General features: G+C 45.8%; 1 protein-coding gene across 1 annotated transcript in view; it reads left to right on the top strand.

Moving 5' to 3' along the window:
* Window positions 1-1514: 1514 nt before the first annotated feature.
* Window positions 1515-22792, top strand: part of TNIP2 (TNFAIP3 interacting protein 2) — a 41789-nt gene continuing 20511 nt past the window's right edge. The window contains exon 1 of the mRNA XM_080831259.1: window positions 1515-2039. Within this exon, the coding sequence (XP_080687385.1) occupies window positions 1761-2039 (279 nt within the window). The 5' untranslated portion in view covers window positions 1515-1760. The remainder of the gene's footprint in view (window positions 2040-22792) is intronic.

The following is a 22792-nucleotide window of genomic DNA, read 5'->3' as shown; positions in this document are numbered from 1 at the left end:
ATATAAAATCCAAAGATTCTGATTTCCAAAATACATGTGACCCCGAGAGTGTTGGATGAGAGACTGGAATGCCCATTTCACAGCTGAGAACCAGGGTCAAGGGCACTTGAGTGACCTGCCCCAAGTTATACCTACAGCAATAAAATGAGGACTCATCCCCCCCTAATAGCTGCAGGGCTGGAGCCGCTCCTCTGTGTTCACCCTGCCTCAGCCAAACAGAATGTGGCGTCCATAGCCATAGCCACGGGGAGTGTGCACTTACACCCCACCTTGTAGTCCCCACAACACGGTAGGGAGTGTACTGGCTCTGACCTTCCCTGCGCAGAGGAGGAAGTGTGAGCTGGCTTTGCTCATACACTGGTCTGATTTACAAGCCTGCCAGGGTTTTCCCTGGGCGCAGGACAAGCTCGGCAGTGGACACATAAAGGGGAAAACCAGATGGGGACAGGGCGGAAGAACGCAGCGGCCGAGAGGCAGGGACCAGCGGAGACGGAGGGAAGCTTCAAAACAGCGCGGGTGTGCGTGGGCGTCATTGTGGGGGGCGGGGGGAGCTCAGACTGTGAAAAAGAAAGCCTGCAGCCAGAAAAACACTGGGAGTCGGTCTGGGAAGTTGGAGGAAGGAAAGGGATGGAGAAGTGAGGGTAGGACCGGGTAGCTTCCTCCTGCTTTCTGCTCTAAGAATACCTTAGAGAGGGGCACGTTGTGTGTGTGGGGGGCGCCTTGCTCTGGGTCACTGTCCTGCAGCCGGGGGGGGGGGGGCGGGGGGGCGGGTAGGACATCGCCCTGGGCTCAGTCTTGGAACCTTGGAACGTTGCCCTGTTCCTGTCGCTCTGTGTGGCCAACCTGGCCTGGAGCGCCGGGATGTGGATGCACGCACAGGTCCAGCACCTGAGGTCGCCTTCACCCCTTCTTTCCCTCCCATCTGCGGCTGCATCAGGGGCGGGTTTCCTTCCCCCTTTCCCTCCCCCTTTCCCTCCCTGCCTTTCCTCCTCCTCCTGGCAGTCTCCCTAAGAACTCGACGCCGGGGCCAGGGGTGAGGGTAAGCGGTGGGGGGGAAGGGAGCGGGGCTGCTGGGACAAGGCGGCCACTCCGGGACCTCGGGGCCACAAGACTGGGGCCTGGGGAGAGGCCAGACTGTCCAAGGGCCTGGGGCGGCCTTTTCGCGCGTCAGGAGCCAGGCGGGTCGCCGTGGGCGGGGCCGGGCTGTCGACGGGGGGGCGGGGCCGGGCTGCCGGCGGGGGGCGGGGCCAGGAGCGTCTCCGTGGGCGGGGCCGGGCGGGTCGCCGTGAGAGAGGCCGGGTTGCCGGAGGGGGGCGGGGCCAGGAGAGTCGAGGTGAGGGAGGCCGGGCCCATGGCGGCGGGGCGGGGCCAGGCCAGTCGCCATAGGCGGGGCCGGGCAGTCGGCGGGGGGGGCGGGGCCAGGAGAGTCGCGGGGGGGGGGAGGAGGCCGGGCTTACGGCGAAGGGGCGGGGCCAGGCCAGTTGCTTTGAGCGGGGCCGGGCTGTCGAAGGGTCTGGGACGGCCTTTCCGCGGGTCAGGGGCTACGCTGGTTGCCGTGGGCGGGGCGCGCCGGGAAAAGTTCCGGGAAGGTGCGTGGCCCGCCCAGACCGGGCGCGGAAGCTGGCGGTGTCCCCGCGGCCGCCTGTCGAGGCCCGCGGCCGCCTGTCGAGGCCCGCGGCCGCCTGTCGAGGCCCGCGGCCGCCTGTCGAGGCCCGCGGCCGCCTGTCGAGGCCCGCGGCCGCCTGTCGAGGCCCGCGGCCATGTCCTCAGGGGGCGCCGGGTCCGGCGGGCAGGAGGGGGCCGCGCGCGCGGCGGCGGCGCTCTGCGGCCTGTACCACGAGGCCGGGCAGCGGCTGAGGCGCCTGGAGGACCAGCTGGCCTCCCGGGACGCCCTCATTGAGCTCCTGCGCAGCCGCCTGGCTGCGCTCGAGGGGGACGCGGCGCCCTCGCTCGTGGACGCGCTGCTGGAGCAGGTGGCGCGCTTCCGGGAGCAGCTCCGGCAACGGGAGGGCGGCGCGGACGAGGCGGCGTTGCGCCAGGTGCGTCCCCGGGGGGCGAGAACCGCGCTGGCTCGGCCCACAGCGGGGCTAAGGGTTTGCGCCGCGCCGGACTCCGAGCGGTTTGCGAGCTGGGCTCCGGTGTGGGGTGTGAGGACGGTGGGGGGCGGCTTCTGAGGTCCGGGGGGCGTCTGCGCGCGTGTGGGGTGTTGTGCCCGCCTGTCGGTTCCGAGGGCGCGCGTCGGCGCTGTTCGCCTTAGAAACACCACTGCCGGGCCTTTCCTCAGCGCGGACTGGCCGACTCGGGAACAGCAGAGAACCGCAGATCCGCGAGGCCTCCGGGCGGAGGAGGGGAGGCTCTTTTCCAGAGTGGGGGGGGGGTGCGGGGGGCTGGCGAGGTCTCGCGGCGTGCAGGGCCCCTCTGCTCCTGCTGGCTTCGCGACCCGGGCGGGCTGGGGGAGCGCCTCCTGCTGCTGGCTTCGCGGGGGCGGGTGTCCGCGCTGCTTCTGCGGTTTGTGCGGGTTCTGGATCCGAGAGGAGTTTGTGCCCCGTTGGCGGTGAAGGTGGTTCTGGATGAGGGTGTTGGTTCCGGTTGGTTGTGAGGATTGCGTGTCTGTGTTACGTTCTGAGGGGTGCGCTTCACGTCTTGTCAAGGACTGGGTGTCCATTTCTATCTGAAGTTGTGTCAGGCTTAACGGTTGTGAGGCCCTGTTGGTTCTGAGGGGGGTGTGTGCCTGTTTTGGTCTGAAGGTTCGTGTTGGTGTTGCTTCTGAGGGTGTGTTAGTGTGGTAGATTCTGAGCATGGTATCCTGCGTTGGGTCAAAGGCTGTGTATGCTCATGTTGAGGGTTGTGGGTCCTTGTGGGTCTGAAGGTGTGTATGTTGCCATGTTGGGTTTGAGGCATATGATGCCCTTACTGGGTTCTGAGAGGGGCTGTGCACTCCCGTGTTGGGTCTGAGGAGGTACGTGTTTGTGTTGGTTCTTAGGGGTGTACTTCCGTATTGGGTCTGAGGGTTGGGTTCCACTGAAGCACTGTCTGTCCTTGTTGCTTCTGAGAGCTGTCTCTCTCCGTTTTGGATCTGAGGGGGTATGTGTGTGTTAATTTTGAGGGGTGGGCTCTCATCCTGGGTTTGAGGTGTGTGTGCCTGTGTTAGGTTTGGAAGGATGTGTTCCCAAGCTGGGTGAGAGTGTCGTGTCTGTTGGTTCTGAGGAGTGTGTGTGCCTGTGTTAGGTCTAAGGGTTGTGTGCCCGTGTTGGTTCTACAGCGGTGTGTCTTTGTTGATTTGAGAGGTAATGTACCTATTTTAGATTCTAAGGGGTGTGCCTTGGAGTTAGGCTCTGGGGAGTCTTCTCTTGTGTGCTCACGGTTGGTTGTGAGGGGTGTATGTGCCCATGTTGAGGCTGAGGACTGTGTGCCTGCATAGGTTCTACAGGGTTGTATTTATGTTGGGTTCTGAGGGGCATGTGCACCTCAGTGGCTTCTCGGTGGTGTCTGTGTCCGTTTTAGGTCTGAGGTGTGTGTGTGTGCATGTTGGTTTCAGATGTTGTGCTCCCATGTTTGAGGGGTGTGTGTGCCCATGTTGGGTCTGAGAGGACCGTGTCTGTGTTGGTTCTGAATAGTGTTTCTGTGGTGGGATCGAGGGGTCTGTGCCCATCTGGGTCTGTGGGGTGTGTTTGCCAGTGTTGGCTTCTGAGAAGTGTGTGTGCCCATCTGGGTCAGAGGATTGTGTGTCTCTGTTGGTTCTAAGGGGTGTGTATTCTTGTGCTGTGCCCGTGTTGGGTCCAGTGGTTGTATATCCATGTTTCTTTCTGAGGGAGTCTGTGCCAGTGTTGTGTTCTGAGGGTTGTGTGTTCCCGTTAGTTTTAAGGGGTCTTTGTGCTCTTGTGTTGGGTCTAAGGGGTGTGTGTCCCTGTTTTGGGTTCAGAGATGTGTGTTTGCCCATGGAGGGTTTGAGGTCTGTGTGCCTGTGTTGTGTCTGAGGGATATATGTTGTTTTCTGAGGGATTTTTGCGCCCAAGTTGTATATAGAGCGGTGTGAGTAGGTGTTCATTGGGAAGGGGTGTGTGTGTTGGTGTGTTTCTGCTTTGAGTTGAGGATGTGCGCTCTGTGTTGAGTTCTGAGTGATCTGTATGCCTGTATTGGGTCTGAGGGTTGTGTTTCTTTGTTGGTTCTGAGGCTGTTTCTGTTTGTGTCAGGATGAGGGGTGAGTGTTGTTGTTGGTTGTGAAGTTTTGTGATTAGGTTTTGAGGAGGAGCTCCCATGTTGGTTCAGAAGGAAAGTTTGTGTGCCTGTGGTAGATTCTGGAGGCATGTGTGCACATTTGTCGTCGTCTTCTTTTTTTTAAGATTTTATTTATTTATTTGACAGACAGAGATCACAGGTAGGCAGGGAGGCAGGCAGAGAGAGAGGAAGGGAAGCAGGCTCCCTGCTGAGCAGAGAGCCTGATTCGGGGCTCTATCCCAGGACCCTGGAATCATGACCTGAGCCAAAGGCAGAGGCTTTAACCCACTGAGCCACCCAGGCGCCCCCACGTTTGTCTTCTAAAGTGTCTGTGTGCTGTTATTAGGTGTAAGTATGTCTGTCCATGTTGGTTGTGAGGAGGATGTGTCTATGTTGGGTCTGAGGGGTGTCTGCCTGTCTGGAGTCCTGATGGGTATGTATTTGAGTTCTAAGAGGTCTGCCCCCTTATTGGGTATGAGTGTTGTGACTGTATTGTGTTCTGATAGGATTGTGTGTGAACATGGACGGTTCTGTGTATATGGGTGTTCATGTTCAGTTCTGTGTTGTGTGTGTAGACATTGGGTTCTGGGGTGTTTGTGTGTGTGTAGTACACGACCATAGGCTCCTGGTGTGTATGTGTTCATACTGGGTTCTGGGCCATGTGGACCCCGTTTATGTTCTGAGGTGACTTTCAGCTCCAGTTGTAAATGAGTCTTTCAGTAGTAACAGCTCTCTTGTGCTGGGAGCAATGACAGTGCTGGGGTGCCTGTTAGTGTCAGATAACACACTTCAGTCTCACTTTCCCTCCTCCTTGATGTTATGTCTGTCTTTGTGAAGTACCATGAATGCCCAGAACAGGAGCAAGAGTAATAGTACTTATCTGTAACAGCTATTTAAAGTGCCATATGCATTGGGTGCACTCTAGTGCCCTGTTTGGGCCATAGCTATTATCTGGGTTGTCCCAGGAAAGAAACTAGGTCTGCAAAGAGAGGGGGTGCACAAGACAATTTTCACTTCTAGGCTTGGCCCTGCAGCCAGATTTTAGAGTGAAAAAGAGACATGCACCCCTCTGCCCCCCCCTTTTATTTTACTATAAAAGTTATTTTGAATATCTGAAAAACAGAGGAAAGAGTAAAGAATAAAATAACAGCCACCATAATCCCACAGTCTGGAGATAACTAGTGTTCATTTCTTGGCATGCCTCCTCCCTGTTTTTCCTTCACACACCGGGTGTATATACAGTGGCGTGCTTGAGTTCTTGCTGTCTGTACATCTTCATATCACATTGCAAGGATTTTCTCATCTTCCTCATTTCAGATGCAGGAGCCAGACAAGCAGATCTGTAGTCTTAGAGCTATATGTTCCTTTACCCCTGACGTACAGGTTTTGTTGTAGGATTTTTAATTATTTAAGAGGCATTTTAATAATACAGTATTTTATGCAGTTACATGTTTGTGGCTTACTCCTCCATCTATCTGGGTCTGTCACAGAACCGTGAAGGAATGGAGAGATTTCACACTGTGCAGAGTGAAAACAATGAGAAGAGTTGATCAATAGCTTGGTCTCCTCAATGGTCATGTCAGCCAGCCCTTTAGGAGTAGCAATGCTGGGTTGGTAGAGATTGGGGGCTCCCAGAGAGGAGCTGAGGCTGTGTCCTCAGGTGTGCAGAGACTTCCAGGTGACCTCTGCATCTGTGGTTGCGCTGTCGCTAGCATGTGATGGGGCCAGGTCAGTCTCGAGAATTCTGGTTCTTTTTGCCACCACAGTAAGACTCGAGACCTTACCTCGCTTGTAACACGAGGCCTGTATGGGTAGCTTTACAAAGCTCCTCCAATTAAGACTTTCTGGGATAATGGTGTTAATTCACTATGTGGCCCTTAACTGCTCTATCCGATCTCATCACCCCCCAGGGTACTAGCCTCACGGGCCCTGCTTGGTCCTGACATACCAGCTTCTTCTCCCGGCTTTTCTTTCCCTGTTCTGCCATGCTTTCTAACGAGTAGAACAGCATACACCCTTTACTATAGGCTGTGTTAGCTGTGTGTTTTGTTTTTAACCATCTATCTCCATACATTTTTTGATCTTGTAAAACTGAAACACTATACCCATTAAGTGGTAACTCCCCACCTTCCTGCCCCCCAACCTCCCTCCTTGGCAGATACCATTCTTCCGTCTGTCTCCATGATTTGACTACTCTAGAGACCTCACAGAAGTGGAATCATACAGTCTTTATCCCTTTGTGATTAACTTATTTCACTTAGCCTAACATCCTACAGGTTTATCCATGTTGTATCATGTGCCAGAATTTTCTTCTTTTTCAGGCTGAATGATATTCCATTGTACGTATATACCACATTTTGCTTATCTTTTCATCTGTTGATAGACACTTGGGTTGCTTTCATATTTCAGCTTTAAAGAATAACAGTGCCTTTAGGTATATGTGAGTCCAAATGTATCTTTGAGACCCTGCTTTCAGTTCTTTTGGTTATGTGCCAGAAGTGGAATTGCTAGGTCATAGGGTAATTTGTTGTAGTTTTTTGAGGAACCACCACACTGTTTTTCCACAGCGGCTGCACCATTTTACATTCCCACCAGCAGCGCACGGGGTTGCAGTTTCTCCATGTTCTCCCCAGCATTAGTTATTTTCTGTGTTGTTGTTGTTTTAATAGCAGCCATCCTGATGTTTTGTGGTGATTTAATACAAAATGATTGTAGTTTTGATTTGCAATTTCCCAATGATTAGTGATGTGGACCATTCTTTCATGTGTTTATCTTCTTTGAAGAAATGTCAAGTTCTTTGCCCATTTTTTTTTTAAGATTTTACTTATTTATTTGTCAGAGAGAGAGAGCGAGAGCGAGCGAGCACAGGCAGACAGAGTGGCAGGCAGAGGCAGAGGGAGAAGCAGGCTCCCTGCCGAGCAAGGAGCCCGATGCGTGACTCGATCCCAGGACGCCGGGACCATGACCTGAGCCGAAGGCAGCCGCTTAACCAACTGAGCCACCCAGGCACCCCTCTTTGCCCATTTTTGAATTGATTATTTTGTTATTGAGTTTTAGGAATACTCTTCAAGCATACCTCATTTTGCTACACTTCTCAGATCCTGTGTTTTTTATAAATTGGAACTTGGACAGGGCACCTGCCTGGCTCAATAGGTGGCGCCTGCATGGCTCAGTAGGTGGAGCACATGACTCTTGATTTCGGGGTTGTGGGTTTGGGCCCTGCACTGGGTGTAGAGATTATTTAAAAGAAAAAAGAAAGAAAGAAGGAAAGCTTTTAACAACTGCATCAAGTAAGTCTACTGGCACCATTTTTCTAATAGCATTTGCTCACTTCATTTCTCTGTGTCATAGTTGGTAATTCCTGTGATATTTCAAAATTTTTCATTATTATTATGTTTGTTATGTGATGTGTGATCAGTGATCTTTGGTGTTACTACTTACTGTACTTGTTTTAGGGCACCATGAACTGTGCCCATAAAAGACAGCAAACTTAATCAGTATGTGTGTTTTATGACTGTTGCACTGACCTGCCATTCCCCCATTACTCTCCCTTCTCTGTTCCCTGAGACACAACAATATGGCAGTTAGGCCAAATAATGACCCTGTAATGGCCTCTAAGTGCTCAAGTGAAAAGAGTCACACGTAACTCACTTGAAATGAAAAGCTAGAAATGATTAAGCTCAGTGAGGAAGGGATGTCTGAAGCCGAGATAGGCCGAAAGGTAGGCCTCTTGTGCCAGACAGCTATGTTGCAAATGCCAAGGAAAAGTTCTTGAAGGAAGTTATGAGCGCTACTCCAGGGACCACATGAATGATAAGAAAGCCAAATGGCCTCATTGCTGATAGGGAGAAAATTTGGGTGGTCTGGATAGGAGATCAGACCCGCCCCAGTATTCCCTTAAGCCAAAGCCTAATCCAGAGCAAGGCCCTGACTCTCAAGTCCAGGAAGGCTGAGGGAGGTGAGGAAGCCGCAGAAGAAAAGTCTGCAGCTAGCAGAGTGGGTTCGTGAGGTTTAAGGAGACACAGAGGGGCCGGGGGAGCAGTACATGCTGACGGAGAAGCTGCAGCGGGTTCTGCCGGAGATCCAGCTCAGATCGCCCGTGGAGGTGACTCCTAAACAGCAGATTCTCTGTGTAGACGCAACAGCCTTATCTGGGAGAAGATGCCATCTTGGACTGTCTTCGCCGGAGGACAAGTCAGCTCCTGGCTTCAGAGGTTCAAGGGACAGGCTGACTCTCTGTTAGGGGCTAATGCAGCTGGTGACTTTCAGCTGAAGCCAGTGCTCCTTTACTATTCTGGAAATTCTTAGGGCCCTTAAGAATTGTGCTACCTCTCCTGTGCCTGTGCTGTACCCACGGAACAACACAGCCTGGACGACAGCGTATCTGTTCACAGCGAGGTTTAGCAAACGTCTCAAGCCCACTGTTGAGACCTACTGCTCAGAAAAAAAGGTTCCTTTCGAAATATGACTGCTCGTTGACGTTATACCCGGTCACCCAAGAGCTCTGGTGACGTACGGCGAGATGAGTGCTGTTTCCCTGCCTGTGAACACAACATCCATTCTGCAGCCCACAGAGCAAGGAGTAATTTTGACTTTGAAGTCTTATCATTTAAGAGACATGTTTCGCAGGGCGGTAAATGCCATGGATGGTGATTCCTCCACTTGATCTGGGTGGGATACATTCAGAATCTTCTGGAAAGGATTCACCATGCCAGACACAGTTAAGAAAATGTTCCCATGGCTCAATGTCAGTAGTAACAGGAGTTTGGAAGAAGTGAGCTCCGGCCCTGGTGAGGACGTTGAGGGGTTCAAGACTGAGTGGAGGAAGTCACTGTGCAGATGTGGTGGAAACAGCCAGAGAACCAGAAGTGGAGCCTGGAGAGGTGAGCGACCTGCTGCCCTCGCAGGATAACACTTGCACGGGTGAGGACGTGCTTCCATGGAGGAGCAAGGGAGGTGATTTCTTGAGCTGGAGTCTGCTCCTGGTGACGATGCTGTGGAGATGGTTGAAATCTGACAAGGACTTAGAACATTGCATGACCTTAGTTGATAAGGTGACAGGGCTTGAGAGGACTGGCTCCAATGTGGAGAGGAGTTCTGCTGTGGGTGAAATGTTACCAGACAACATCACATGCTGGGCGCCTGGGTGGCTCAGTTGGTTAAGTGACTGCCTTCAGCTCAGGGCATGATCCCGGGGTCCTGGGATCGAGTCCCACATTGGCCTCCCCCTACTCTGTGGGGGAGCCTGGTTCTCCCTCCCCCTGCCACTCCCCCTGCTTGTGCTCTCTCTCTGTCAAATAAATAAATAAAATCTTGGGCGCCTGGGTGGCTCAGTGGGTTAAAGCCTCTGCTTTCGGCTCAGGTCATGATCTCAGGGTCCTGGGATCGAGCCCCACATCGGGCTCTCTGCTCAGCAGGGAGCCTGCTTCCTCCTCTCTCTCTGCCTGCCTCTCTGCCTGCTTGTGATCTCTGTCTGTCAAATACATAAATAAAATATTTAAAAAAAATAAATAAATAAATAAAATCTTAAAAAAAATCACATGCTACAGAGAAATTCTTTTGCTTCCTGTGTGCTGGTATCATATCTAAGAAATTATTGCCAAATTCAGTATTGGGAAGCTTTTGCCTATGTTATCTATAAGAGTTTTATAGTTTTAGGTCTTATATTTAAGTTTTTGATCCATTTTGAGTTAATTGTTGTATATGGTGTTTGATAAAGAGTCTACCTTTATTCTTCTGCATGTGGATGTCTGGTTTTTGCTGTAGCATTTGTTGAAAAAATTATCCTTTCCCCACTGAATGGTCTTAGCACCCTTATCAACAACCATTTGACCATATATGCAAGGGATTATTTCTGGGATCATTATTCTTTTTTTAAAAAATATTTTATTTGAGAGAGAGAGAGCGCACAAGCACAAGCTGGGGCAGGCAGAGGAAGAAGCAGACTTCCCACTGAGCAGGGAGTCTAATGGGGGGCCTGATCCCAGGACCCTGGGATCATGACCCTCTGGGCTCATATCTGTTCCCTTTGTATAAATGTCTGTCTTTATGCCAGTACTATACCGTTTTGGTTACTGTAGCTTTGTAGTCAGTTTTGAATTCAGGTAGCATGAGTCTTGCTTTGTTCTTTTTTCTTCTTCTAAGATTGTTTTGGGTATTTGGGGTCTCTTGAGATTCTACATGAATTTTAGGATGAATTTTTCTATTTCTGCAAAAAAAAATCACTGGATTTTGATAGGGATTATATTGAATCTGTAGATCACTTTGAGTAATGTTAAATTTAAAAATAAAACCATCATTTATTTTACCAGCAAAAGTGGGTTTATTCCAGATAGCAGAGATTTGCAGTCCATGCAACCTATAGCAAAACCATGGGCAAGTCCAGAGAACAAAGAATGCTCTTCTTTGGAGGAAAGGGGGAGCTGGGAGGGCTCTTGTAGACAGTCCATTGTCATAAACTGGGAATTGAAGTGTAGTGACTTTTCACTGGCTAGGTTGTGGTTGTCTGTCATGGGCCGGGCTGTTGTGGGGCGAGGAGAGAACATTTCTTCCTTCTGCTGGGGTGGTAAAGTACAGTTAACCCTTGAACAACACGGGGGTTATGGGTGCTATCCCCCTGTGCACTTGAAAATCCATGTATAACTCCTGACCCTCCAGAAAACTTAACTATTGATAGTTTGCTGAGAATGGGAAGCCTTACCAATGACATAAACAATAGATTAACACATACTTTGCATGTTACATTTATTATATGCTGTATTCTTGAAGTAAGCTAGCAAAAAGATATGTTCTTGAGAAAATTAAGAACGGGCGCCTAGGTGGCTTAGTCATTTAAGCGTCTGCCTTTGGTTTAGGTCATGATCTCGAGGTCTTGGGATCAAGCCCTGAGTTGGGCTTCCTGCTTCAGTGGGGAGCCTGTTTATCCCTCTACCTCTGCTCCTTGCCACCCCCAACTTGTATGGTTGTGTGTGCTCTTTCTCTCTCTTCTCCTTGTTTCAAAAATGAAAAATCTTTAAAAAAAAATTAAGAACATTACTGGGGCGCCTGGGTGGCTCAGTTGGGTTTGGCTTAGGTCATGATCTTGGGGTTGGGAGATTGAGTCCCATATTGGGCTCATTGCTCTGTGGGACGTCTGTTCGAGATTCTCTTTCCCTCTGACCCTCCCCCTGCTTGCATGTGCACTCGCTCACTCTCTAAAATAAATACATAAATCTTAAAAGAAAAATTAAAAACATTCCTGTCCAGAATGCAAGATATATCTTTTCCATTTGGTTCTGCAGTTGATGAGTGGTAGGGCATGAGGGCTCTCTGCACTGGCCTCTGATTCCATTTTAGTGAGGTTTCCCTTCATAATTTTCACATTATATTGACATCTTAACAATATTAAGTTTCCAATTTATGAACATGTGTTTCCATTTATTTATGTCCTAATTTTTTAGTAACATTTTATATTTTTCACTGTACAAGACTTCCACCTCCTTGAGTGAATTAATTCCCAAGTCTTTTATCCTTTTTGATGCTGTTGTAAATGGAATTGCTTTTATAATTTCTCTTTCAGATTCTTTATTGTTAGTATGTAGAAATACTGCTGTTTCTCGTGTGTTGACTTTGTCTTCTGATATTTGCTGAATTCATTTATTCCAAGTTTTTTGCGTGTCTGTGTGTGTAATAATTAGAGTTTTCTAATAATATTTATTATTATTATTATGTTCATTTCTTTTTAAATTAATTATTCTATTAGTATGTAGTGTATTATTTGCCCAGGGGTACAGGTCTGTGAATTGTCAGGCTTACACATTTCACAGCACTCAGCATATCACATACCCTCCCCAATGTCCATAACCCAGCCACCCTCTCCATTAACCCCCCTTCCCCCAGCAACCCTTAGTTTGTTTTGTGAGATTAAGAGTCTCTTATGGTTTGTCTCCCTCCCGATCCCATCTTGTTTTATTTTTTCCTTCCCTACCACCCAAACCCTCACCCTGCCTCTCAGATTCCTCATATCAGGCAGATCATATGATAATTGTCTTTCTCTGATGACTTATTTTGCTCAGCATAATACCCTCTAATTCCATTCAGGTTGTTGCAAATGGCAAGATTTCATTTCTTTTGATGGCTGCATAGTATTCCATTGTGTGTGTGTGTGTGTGTGTGTGTGTGTGTGTGTATATATATATATACCACATCTTCTTTATCCATTCATCTGTTGATGGACATCTAGGTTCTTTCCATAGTTTGGCTATTGTGGACATTGCTGCTATAAATATTTGGGTGCACGTGCCCCTTTGGATCCCTACATTTGTATCTTTAGGGTAAATACCCAGTAGTATGATTCCTGGGTCATAGGGTAGCTCTATTTTAAACTTTCTGAGGAACCTCCATGCTGTTTTCCAGAGTGGCTGCACCAGCTTGCATTCCCAACAACAGAGTAGGAGGGTTCCCCTTTCTCCACATCCTCTCCAACATCTGTCGTTTCCTGACTGATTAATTTTAGCTGTTCTGAATGGTGTGAGGTGGTATCTCATTGTGGTTTTGATTTGTATTTCCCTGATGCCGAGTGATGTGGAGCACTTTTTCATGTGTCTGTTGGCCATCTGGATGTCTTCTTTGCAGAAATGTCTGTTCATGTCCTCTGCCCATTTCTTGATTGGATTATTTGTTCTTTGGGTGTTGAGTTTGCTAAGTTCTTTATAGATTTTGGATACTAGCCCTTTATCTGATATGTCATTTGCGAATATCTTCTCCCATTCTGTCAGCTGTCTTTTGGTTTTGTTGACTGTTTCCTTTGCTGTGCAAAAGCTTTTGATCCTTTTTTTTTTTTTAAGATTTTGTTTTTATTTATTTCACAGAGAGAGACAGATCACAAGTAGACAGAGAGGCAGGCAGAGAGAGAGGGGGAAGCAGGCTCCCTGCCAAGCAGAGCGCGCGATGCGGGGCTCGATCCTAGGACCCTGAGATCATGACCTGAGCTGAAGGCAGAGTCTCAACCCACTGAGCCACCCAGGTGCCCCAAAAGCTTTTGATCTTGATGAAGTCCCATTAGTTCATTTTTGCCCTTGCTTCCCTTGCCTTTGGCAGTGTTGTAGGAAGAAGTTGCGGTGGCTGAGGTCAAAGAGGTAGCTGCCTTTGTTCTCCTCAAGGATTTTGATGGATTCCTGTCTCACATTGAGGTCTTTCATCCATTTTGAGTCTATTTGTGTGGTGTAAGGAAATGGTCCAGTTTCATTCTTCCGCATGTGGCTGTCCAATTTTCCCAATGCCATTTGTTGAAGAGACTATCTTTTTTCCATTGGACATTCTTTCCTGTTTTGTCGAAGATTAGTTGACCATAGAGTTGAGGGTCTATTTCTGGGCTCTCTATTCTGTTCCATTGATCTGTGTCTGTTTTTGTGCCAGTACTATACTGTCTTGATGATGACAGCTTTGTAATAGAGCATGAAGTCTGGAAATGTGATGCCACAAATCTTGGCTTTCCTTTTCAACATTGCTCTGGCTATTTGGGGTCTTCTGGTTCCATATAAATTTTAGGATTATTTGTTCCATTTCTTTGAAAAAAAATTGATGGTGTTTTGCTAGGGATTGTGTTAAATGTGTAGATTCTTTTAGGTAGCATAGACATTTTCACTATATTTGTTCTTCCAAACCATGAGCATGGAACGTTTTTCCATTTCTTTGTGTCTTCCTCAATTTCTTTCATGAGTACTTTATAGTTTTCTGAGTTACAGATTCTTTGCCTTTTTGGTTAAGTTTATTTGTAGGTATCTTATGGTTTTGGGTGCAATTGTAAATGGGATTGACTCCTTAATTTCTCTTTCTTCTGTCTTGCTGTTGGTGTTTAGAAATGCAACTGATTTCTGTGCATTGATCTTTTTTTTTGACTTGACCTGATTCTTTTTTCTTAGATTTATTTATTTATTTATTTGAGAGACAAATCACAAGTAGGCAGAGAGGCAGGCAGAGAGAGAGAGAGAGGAGGAGGTAGGCTCCCCGCCGAGCAGAGAGCCCGATGCGGGGCTCCATCCCAGGACCCTGAGATCATGACCTGAGCCGAAGGCAGAGACTTTAACCCACTGAGCCACCCAGGTGCCCCTGTGCATTGATTTTTATATCCTGACACTTTCCTGAATTCCTGTGTGAGTTCTAGTTTTGGAGTGGAGTCTTTTGGGTTTTCCACAGAAAGTATCGTATCATCTGCAAAGAGTGAGAGTTTGACTACTTCTTTGCTGACTTGGATACCTTTTATTTCTTTTTGTTATCTGATCGCTGAGGCTAGGACTTGTAGTACTATGTTGAATAGCAGTGGTGATAGTGGACGTCCCTGCCGTGTTCCTAACCTTAGGGGAAAAGCTCTCAGTTTTTCTCCATTGAGGATGATATTTGCTGTGGGTTTTTCATAGATGGTTTTGATGATATTGAGGTATGTATCCTCTATCCCTACACTTTGAAGAGTTTTTATCAAGAAAGGATGCTGTACTTTATCAAATGCTTTTTCAGCATCTCTTGAGAGTATCATATCATTCTTGTTCTCTCTTTTATTAATGTATTGTATCACATTGATTGATTTGCGGATGTTCAAACAACCTTGCAGCCCAGGAATAAATCCCACTTGGTCATGGTGAATAATCCTTTTAATGCACTGTTGGATCCTATTGGCTAGTATTATGGTGAGAATTTTCGCTTCTGTGTTCATCAAGGATATTGGTTTGTAATTCTCCTTTTTGATGGGGTCTTTGTCTAGTTTTGGGATCAAGGTAATGCTGGCCTCATAAAATTAGTTTGGAAGATTTCCTTCCATTTCTATTTTTTTGGAACAGTTTCAGGAGAATAGGTATTAATTCTTCTTTAAATGTCCAGTAGAATTCCCCTGGGAAGCTCTTTGGCCCTGGACTCTTGTTTGTTGGGAGATTTTTGATGACTGCTTCATGAAATCTCCTTACTGGTTATGGGTCTGTTCAGGTTTACTATTTCTTCCTGGTTCAGTTTTGGTAGTTTATACGTCTCTAGGAATGTAACCATTTCTTTCTTTCTTTCTTTCTTTTTTTTTAAAGATTTTATTTATTTATTTGACAGATGGAGCTCACAGAGAGGCAGGCAGAGAGAGAGGAGGAAGCAGGCTCCCTGCTGAGCAGAGAGCCCAATGCAGGGCTCGATCCCAGGACCCTGGGATCATGACTTGAGCCGAAGGCAGAGGCTTTAACCCACTGAGCCAGCCAGGCGCCCCAGGAATGCAACCATTTCTTCCAGATTGTCAAATTTGCTGGCGCATAGTTGCTCATAATATGTTTTTATAATTGTTTGTATTTCTTTGGTGTTGGTTGTGATCTCTCCTCTTTGATTCATGATTTTATTTATTTGGGTCCTTTCTCTTTTCTTTTTGTTAAGTCTGGCCAGGGGCTTATCAATCTTATTAATTCTTTAAAAGAACCAGCTCCTGGTTTCATTGATCTGTTCTACTTTTCTTTTGATTTCTATTTCATTGATTTCTGCTCTGACCTTTATTTTTTCTCTTCTCCTGCTGGCTTTAGGCTTTCTTTGCTGTTCTTTCTTCAGCTTCTTTAGGTGTAGGGTTAGGTTGTGTGCTTGAGACTTTCTTGTTTCTTGAGAAAGGCTTTTATCGCTATATACTTTCCTCTCAGGACCACCTTTGCTGTGTCCCACAGTTTTTGAACAGTTGTGTTTTCATTTTCATTTGTTTACATGAATTTTTTCAATTCTTCTTTAATTTCCTGGTTGACCCATTCATTCTTTAGTAGGATGCTCTTTAGTCTCCATGTATTTGAGTTCTTTCCAACTTTCCTCTTGTGATTGAATTCTAGCTTCAGAGCATTATGGTCTGAAAATATGCAGGGAATGATCCCAATCTTTTGGTACCTGTTGAGACCTGATTTGTGACCCAGGATGTGATTTATTCTGGAGAATGTTCCATGTGCACTAGAGAAGAATGTGTAATCTGTTGCTTTGGGGTGGAATGTTCTGAATACATCTGTGATGTCCATCTGGTCCAGTGTGTCATTTAAGGCCTTTATTTCCTTGTTGACCTTTTGCTTGGATGATCTGTCCATTTCAGTGAGGGGGTATTAAAGTCCTACTATTATTGTATAAAAAGATTTTTATTTATTTATTTGACAGAGATCACAAGTAGGCAGAGAGGCAGGCAGAGAGAGAGAGGGAGGCAGGCTCCCTGCTGAGCAGAGATCCCGATGTGGGGATCGATCCCAGGACCCTGAGATCATGACCTGAGCTGAAGGCAGAAGCTTTAACCCACTGAGCCACCCAGGCGCCCCCATCCCCTCACTTTAAATCTGGAGGTAGCTTTGGGTCTTAAATGAGTTTCTTGTAGACAGCATATTGATGGTTCTTGTTTTTTTTATCCATTCTGATACCCTGTGTCTTTTGATTGGGGCATTTAGCCCATTTACATTCAGGGTAACTATTGAAAGATATGAATTCAGTGCAATTGTATTACCTGTAAGGTGACTGTTACTGTATATTGTCTCTGTTCCTTTCTGGTCTGCTATTCTCAGGCTCTCTCTTTGCTTAGAGGACCCCTTTCAATATTTCTTGTAGGGCTGGTTTGGTGTTAGCAAATTCTTTTAATTTTTGTTTGTCTTGGAAGCTTTTTATCTCTCCTTCTATTTTCAATGATAGCCTAGTTGGATATAGTATTCTTGGCTGCGTATTTTTCTCATTTAGTGCTCTGAATATATCATGCCAGTTCTTTCCGGCCTGCCAGGTCTCTGTGGATAAGTCTACTGCCAATCTAATATTTCTACCATTGTATGTTACAGACTCCTTTTCCTGAGCTGCTTTCAGGATTTTCTCTTTGTCACTAAGACTTGTAAGTTTTACTACTAGATGAGGGGTGTGGACCTATTTTTATTGATTTCAAGGGGGATTCTCTGTGCCTCCTGGATTTTGATGCTTGTTCCCTTTGCCATATTAGGGAAATTCTCTACTATAACTTGCTCCAATATACCTTCTGCCCCTCTCTCTCTCTCTTCTTCTTCTGGAATCCCAATTATTCTAATATTGTTTCATCTTATGGTATCACTTATCTCTTGAATTCTCCCTTCATGGTGCAGTAGTTGTTTGTCTGTCTTTTGCTCAGCTTCTGTATTCTCCATCATTTGGACTTCTATATCACTAATTCTCTTTTCTGCCTCATTTATCCTAGCAGTAAGAGCCTCCATTTTTTTATTGCACCTCATTAATAGCTTTTTAAATTTCAACTTAGTTAGATTTTAGTTCTTTTATTTCTCCAGAAAGGGATTTTATTTCTCCAGACGGGTTTCTCTGGTATTTTCCATGTCTTTTTTGAGCCCAGCTAGCACCTTGAGAATTGTCATTCTGAACTCTAGTTCTGACATATTACCAGTGTCCATATTGATTAGGTCCCTAGTTGTTGGTACTTCCTCTTGTTCTTTTTTTGTGATGAGTTTTTCCCCCTTGTCATTTTATCCAGATAAGAATATATGAACGAGAGAATAAAATACTATAAGGGCGGCAGAGACACTCCCTGCCCCGAAAATGTACAGTAACCAAATCAGAAGAGATCCAAAACTGGGGGGATAAGAATGGGGGGGATAAATAAAAAAAAATAATAAATATCTATATCTAAATCTATATCTATATTAGACTGGTGAATAGAACAGAGCCATCCACTTGATTTTGGGTGTATTCTGATCTCTTAGAAGAAACTATCTCACAAAATTTTAAAGGAAGAAAAACATATATATACAAAAATAAGGGTGAACATGATGACGGGCTGGAATATGACTGTAAAGATGAAAATTAAAAAAAAACTAAAAAATGAATTGATAAGTTGGTTGGAAAAAGGAGGAGAGAATGTGCTCATACTGGAGACTAGAACAAAGCCATGTGCTTGTTTTAGGGTATATTTTGATCTGTTAGAAGAAATTGTATCCCAGGGGCGCCTGGGTGGCTCAGTGGGTTAAAACCTCTGCCTTTGGCGCAGATCATGGTCTCAGGGTCCTGGGATCGGACCCCACGTTGGGCTCTCTGCTCAGCGGGGAACCTGCTTCCCCTTCTTTCTCTGCCTGCCTCTCTGCCTACTTGTAATCTCTCTCTGTCAAAATAAATAAATAAAATTAAAAAAAAGAAGAAATTGTATCCCATAATTTTTAAAGGAAAAAAAACTATATACAAAAAATAAGGTTAAATACAATGAAGGGATAAAATATGACTATAACAATGAAGGTTTAAAGACTTTTTTTTTTTGGAAAGGTATTGTTAAACTAGTTAAAAAATGTTAAAAGAGGAAAGAGGAAAAGTTAAAAAAAATAAAACAAGAATATAAAATTTAAAAAAATTTAACTTTGCAAGACTAAATGATCATGCGGGGAGAGTCATGAATTCTATGCTTTGCTTTCCCCTAGCTCTGGAGTTCCACTGTTCTCATTGATAGGTGAACTTGGTCTTGGCTGGATGTTCTTGGCTAATCTGGGGGAGGGGCCTGTTGCCGTGATTCTCAGATGTCTTTGCCTGAGGTGGAATTGCAGTGCCCTTGCGGGGGGCCAGGCCTAGTAATCTGCTCAGATTCACGCCCAGAAGCTTTTGCTCCCTGAACACTTTCCATAGAGCTCTGGAGGATGCCATGAAGATGGCAGCCTCCCAACCTGTGGCCCTGTAGGAACTGAGAGCTTGGGGCCCCACTCCTCAGTGCGCCCTCAGAGAGAAGCAGTCAATGCCCCCCAACCCTCCCCCCCCACCCGTCTCCCTGGTCTCCCACTGCACTCTGAGCTCACCCAGCCTGTGACTGAGCATTTCTGTCTCTGGCACACGCCCCCGTTTGGAGTTTCCAAACCCAGCAGTTTCCTGCCGCGTGTTCCTGTGCTGCTCCTCCTGGAGGAGGAAGGAGGGGGGTCTCTCCGGATCTGCTACTCGTCGCGTCCCTGCTCGAAGAGCAGTAGCCCAGCTGTGCCTTAGATCACGGTTTAAGGTAACCCGATCTGAGAACTCACTCCTCGGCTATGTCTCTGTAGCTGGCTTCCCCACTCTGATACCTCGGAACTCTGCCACACTCAGACACCCCTGGTCTTTCTGTGACCCTGAGGGTCCTGAGACCACACTGTCCCCACAAGGCCTCCAGCCCCGCTTAGCCTCTGGAGCAATGTCCCTCAGTGGAGCTGATTTCTAAAAGTTCCGATTTTGTGCTCTGCTGCTCCACTGCTTGCTGGAAGCCAGCCCCTCTGCCTGTGGTCTATCTTCCCATTGCTTTAGATTTACTTCTCTGCAAGTCCTACCTTCCAGAAAGTGGTCGATTTTCTGTTCCTAGAATTACTGCTCTTCTCTCCTATCTCCTATTGAGTTTGTAGGTGTTCAGAATGGTTTGATAACTATCTTGCTGAACTCCTGGGACCTGATGTCATTTCAGTCTGCTACTCCTCTGCCATCTTGCTTCTCCCTATTATTATTATTATTATTACTGTTATTATTTTATTTGTTTATTTTTTAAAGTTTTTATTTATTTATTTGACAGACAGAGATCACAAGTAGGCAGAGAGGCAGGCAGAGAGAGAGGAGAAAGCAGGCTCCCTGCTGAGCAGAGAGCCCGATGCAGGGCTCGATCCCAGGACCCTGAGATCATGACCTGAGCCGAAGGCAGAGGCTTTAACCCACTGAGCCACCCAGGCGCCCCTATTATTATTATTTTAATTTAATGGAGAGAGAGCGTATGCTCACAAGCAGGGGGAGCAGAAGGCAGAGGAAGAGGGAGAAGCAGGCTCCCTGCTGGGCAGGGATGGGGCTTGATTCCAGGACTGTGGAATCATGACCTGAGCTGAAGACAGACACTTAACACACTGAGCCACCCAGGCGCCCCTAGAGTTTTCTACATGCAAGGTTATATCATTTGCGAAATACCATTTTATTTCCTGTTTGGATCTTTTTCTTTCTTTTCTTTTTTTTCCCCCTACTTGTTCTGCTTAGAATGTCTAGTACTATTTTGAATAAAAGTGTTGAAAGTGGGTACTGTTGACTTTTCTTGATCTTAGAGGCAAAGCTTTCAGTCTTTCACCATTGCATATGATGTCTGCTGTGGGTTTTCCAAATATGGTTTCTATTTTATTTTAAAACAGATTTTTAAAAAAGATTTTATTTATTTATTTGACAGGGAGGGGGTGAGGGAGACAGCATGAGCCAGGGGGAGAGCTGAGCAGGGAGCCTGATGCAGGGCTTGGTCCAGGAACCCTGTGATCATCACCTGAGCTAAAAGCAAAAGCTTAACTAACTGAGTCACCCAGGTGCCCCAAATATGGCTTTTATTATGTGGAGATAGCTTTTGCCTCAGTTGATATGATTATGTGGCTTTCTCCCTTCATCCTGTTAGTGTGGTGCATTACACTGATCAGCTTTCTTTTCTTTCTCTTTCTTCTTTCCTTTCTCTTTCTTTCTTTTTTCTTTTCTCTTCTCTTCTCTTTTCTTTTCTTCCAAGAAATATGTTTGTGAACTTAACTGCAGCAGGATAGTGTATTACCTAAATGTGTGTTTAACAGATCTAGTGAAAAATTGTCTGATTGGAAAAGTTTAATAACATTTTGTTCAGTTCAAGGTGTTGATGGTGACTCATAGAAAATAAACATCGAGCACATATGTTGTACTTCTTGTCACCCGAAAGGCTTAATTCTCATGCTGTTATTGTTAGATATTTATCAACAATTTTCTAATTGTCTTAGGTAGTATAAATGAGAATAAATGATAGTATGTCAAGAACATGACCAATTCATAACATGTAGAAAGTAGAACTAAAGTACAAACAAATAATTCAGGACTTATCAGTACATAACTAATATGCTGCCCAGTAATTGTCCAGTTTGTCTAGATGGGTCTCTGATCCTTCTACACTGCTGTCTAGAAGATAAATATGCTGCACCTCTTATTCTTTTAAAAAGCCAGGGATAACCTTTGTCATGAGCATCACCTTTTCTTTTTTTTTTTTTTTTTAAGATTTTTATTTATTTATTTGACAGAGACACAGCAAGAGAGTGAACACAAGCAGGGGGAGTGGGAGAGGAAGAAGCAGGCTTCCTGCAGAAAAGGGAGCCTGATGCGGGGCTCGATCCTAGGACCCTGGGATCCTGACTTGAGCCCAAGGCAGATGCTTAATGACTGAGCCACCCAGGCACCCCACCTTTTCATTGTCTTTAAGTGATGAAACTTGCTAAAGTTTCCTTGTGGGAAGCTCACAAGAGTAGAAGTACTCTGGGCTATAATACTCGTTCATTATTGGGCACCAAGGGGAAGCAAGTTTTACATTAAACATTGAAAAACAGTATACTTTAAATCTGGTTCTGATGCTTTCTAGCTATGTTACTTTGGGCAAGTCATTTAATGTTCTAGTTTTCTCATCAGTAAAACTAAAATAAGACCTACCTTATAGGACTATTTATGTAATTATTCATTCAGTCATTAGATGTTTGTCAAATGCCTAGTGTATGCTATATGTTGTGATAGGCCCTGGAAATGCAGAAAGAATTAAGAAAGGCAGATTCCTATCTTTATGAAGTTTATATACTGGGTGCCTGGGTGGCTCAGTCGGTTAAGCATCTGCCTTTGGCTCAGGTCATGATCTCGGGGTCCTGGGATCATGACCCACATGGGGCTCCCTCCTCACCAGGGACTCTGCTTCTACTACTTCCTCTGCCACTACCTCCCCACCCCACACCCCACTCATGCTCTCTCTCTCAAATAAAGTCTTAAAAAAAAAAAAAGATGCTGATATGCTAGTTGAGAAAATAGGGATTATAGCCTTTGTATAAAATATATAAAGTAGATATATAGTAATTATGAGTTTTTATGTTGTAAGGATCGTGATTTAACATATATAAAGAACATAGCATAATCTTTTGCATTTACTTGGTACTCAGAAGATGGAAGTATCATCTACCATTGCCACTTAAGTGTTTGTTTATTGAGCATCTTCTGTGTAGGAATGGAGTGTGTATGCATAGGCACTGTGGGTTACGTTTTTCCATTTCTCCCAATATTGAGTATTGTATATTCATTTCACAAGCATGTGTACAGTGTCAGTGTTGTGCCAGGCTCTGGAGCAGTGTTAATCCAGTATAATTAGAGTGAAGAGTGTAGAGAATAACATGGGAAGTGGCTGTAAAGTTAAATTGGGGGCAGATTGTGACTATCTTTACTACCTTATAAAGGTGTTAACTGCACATTCTTTGAAGCACGAGGCTAGGGGAATGCCAAGATGATCAAGGTCCAGTTCTTTCTCTTCAAATTGTGGAATCACACATGCACACAAATGATCACTTTTTTTCTTCCTTAGCAATTTGGATGCCTTTTTTTTTTTTCTTGCCTGATCACTGTTGCTAGGACTTCCAGAGTAAAAGAGTAAAAGTGGTGAGAGTGGACATCTTTGTCTTATTACCGATCTTAGAGGAATATATCAGTTTATCACCATTTAATATGATGTTAGCTATTTTTCATATATGGCCTTTACTATATTCAGGTATGTTCTCTTTAAATCTACTTTGTTGAGCGTTTTTTTTGTTTTTGTTTTAGATTTTGTTTATTTGACAGTGAGAGAGAGAGAGCAAGA

This window comes from Martes martes, assembly GCF_963455335.1.
Source record: "Martes martes genome assembly, chromosome: 2".
Classification (NCBI taxonomy): domain Eukaryota; kingdom Metazoa; phylum Chordata; class Mammalia; order Carnivora; family Mustelidae; genus Martes; species Martes martes.
The sequence above is the reverse complement of the archived record's forward strand: the minus strand, read 5'-3'. Positions and strand labels throughout refer to the sequence as shown.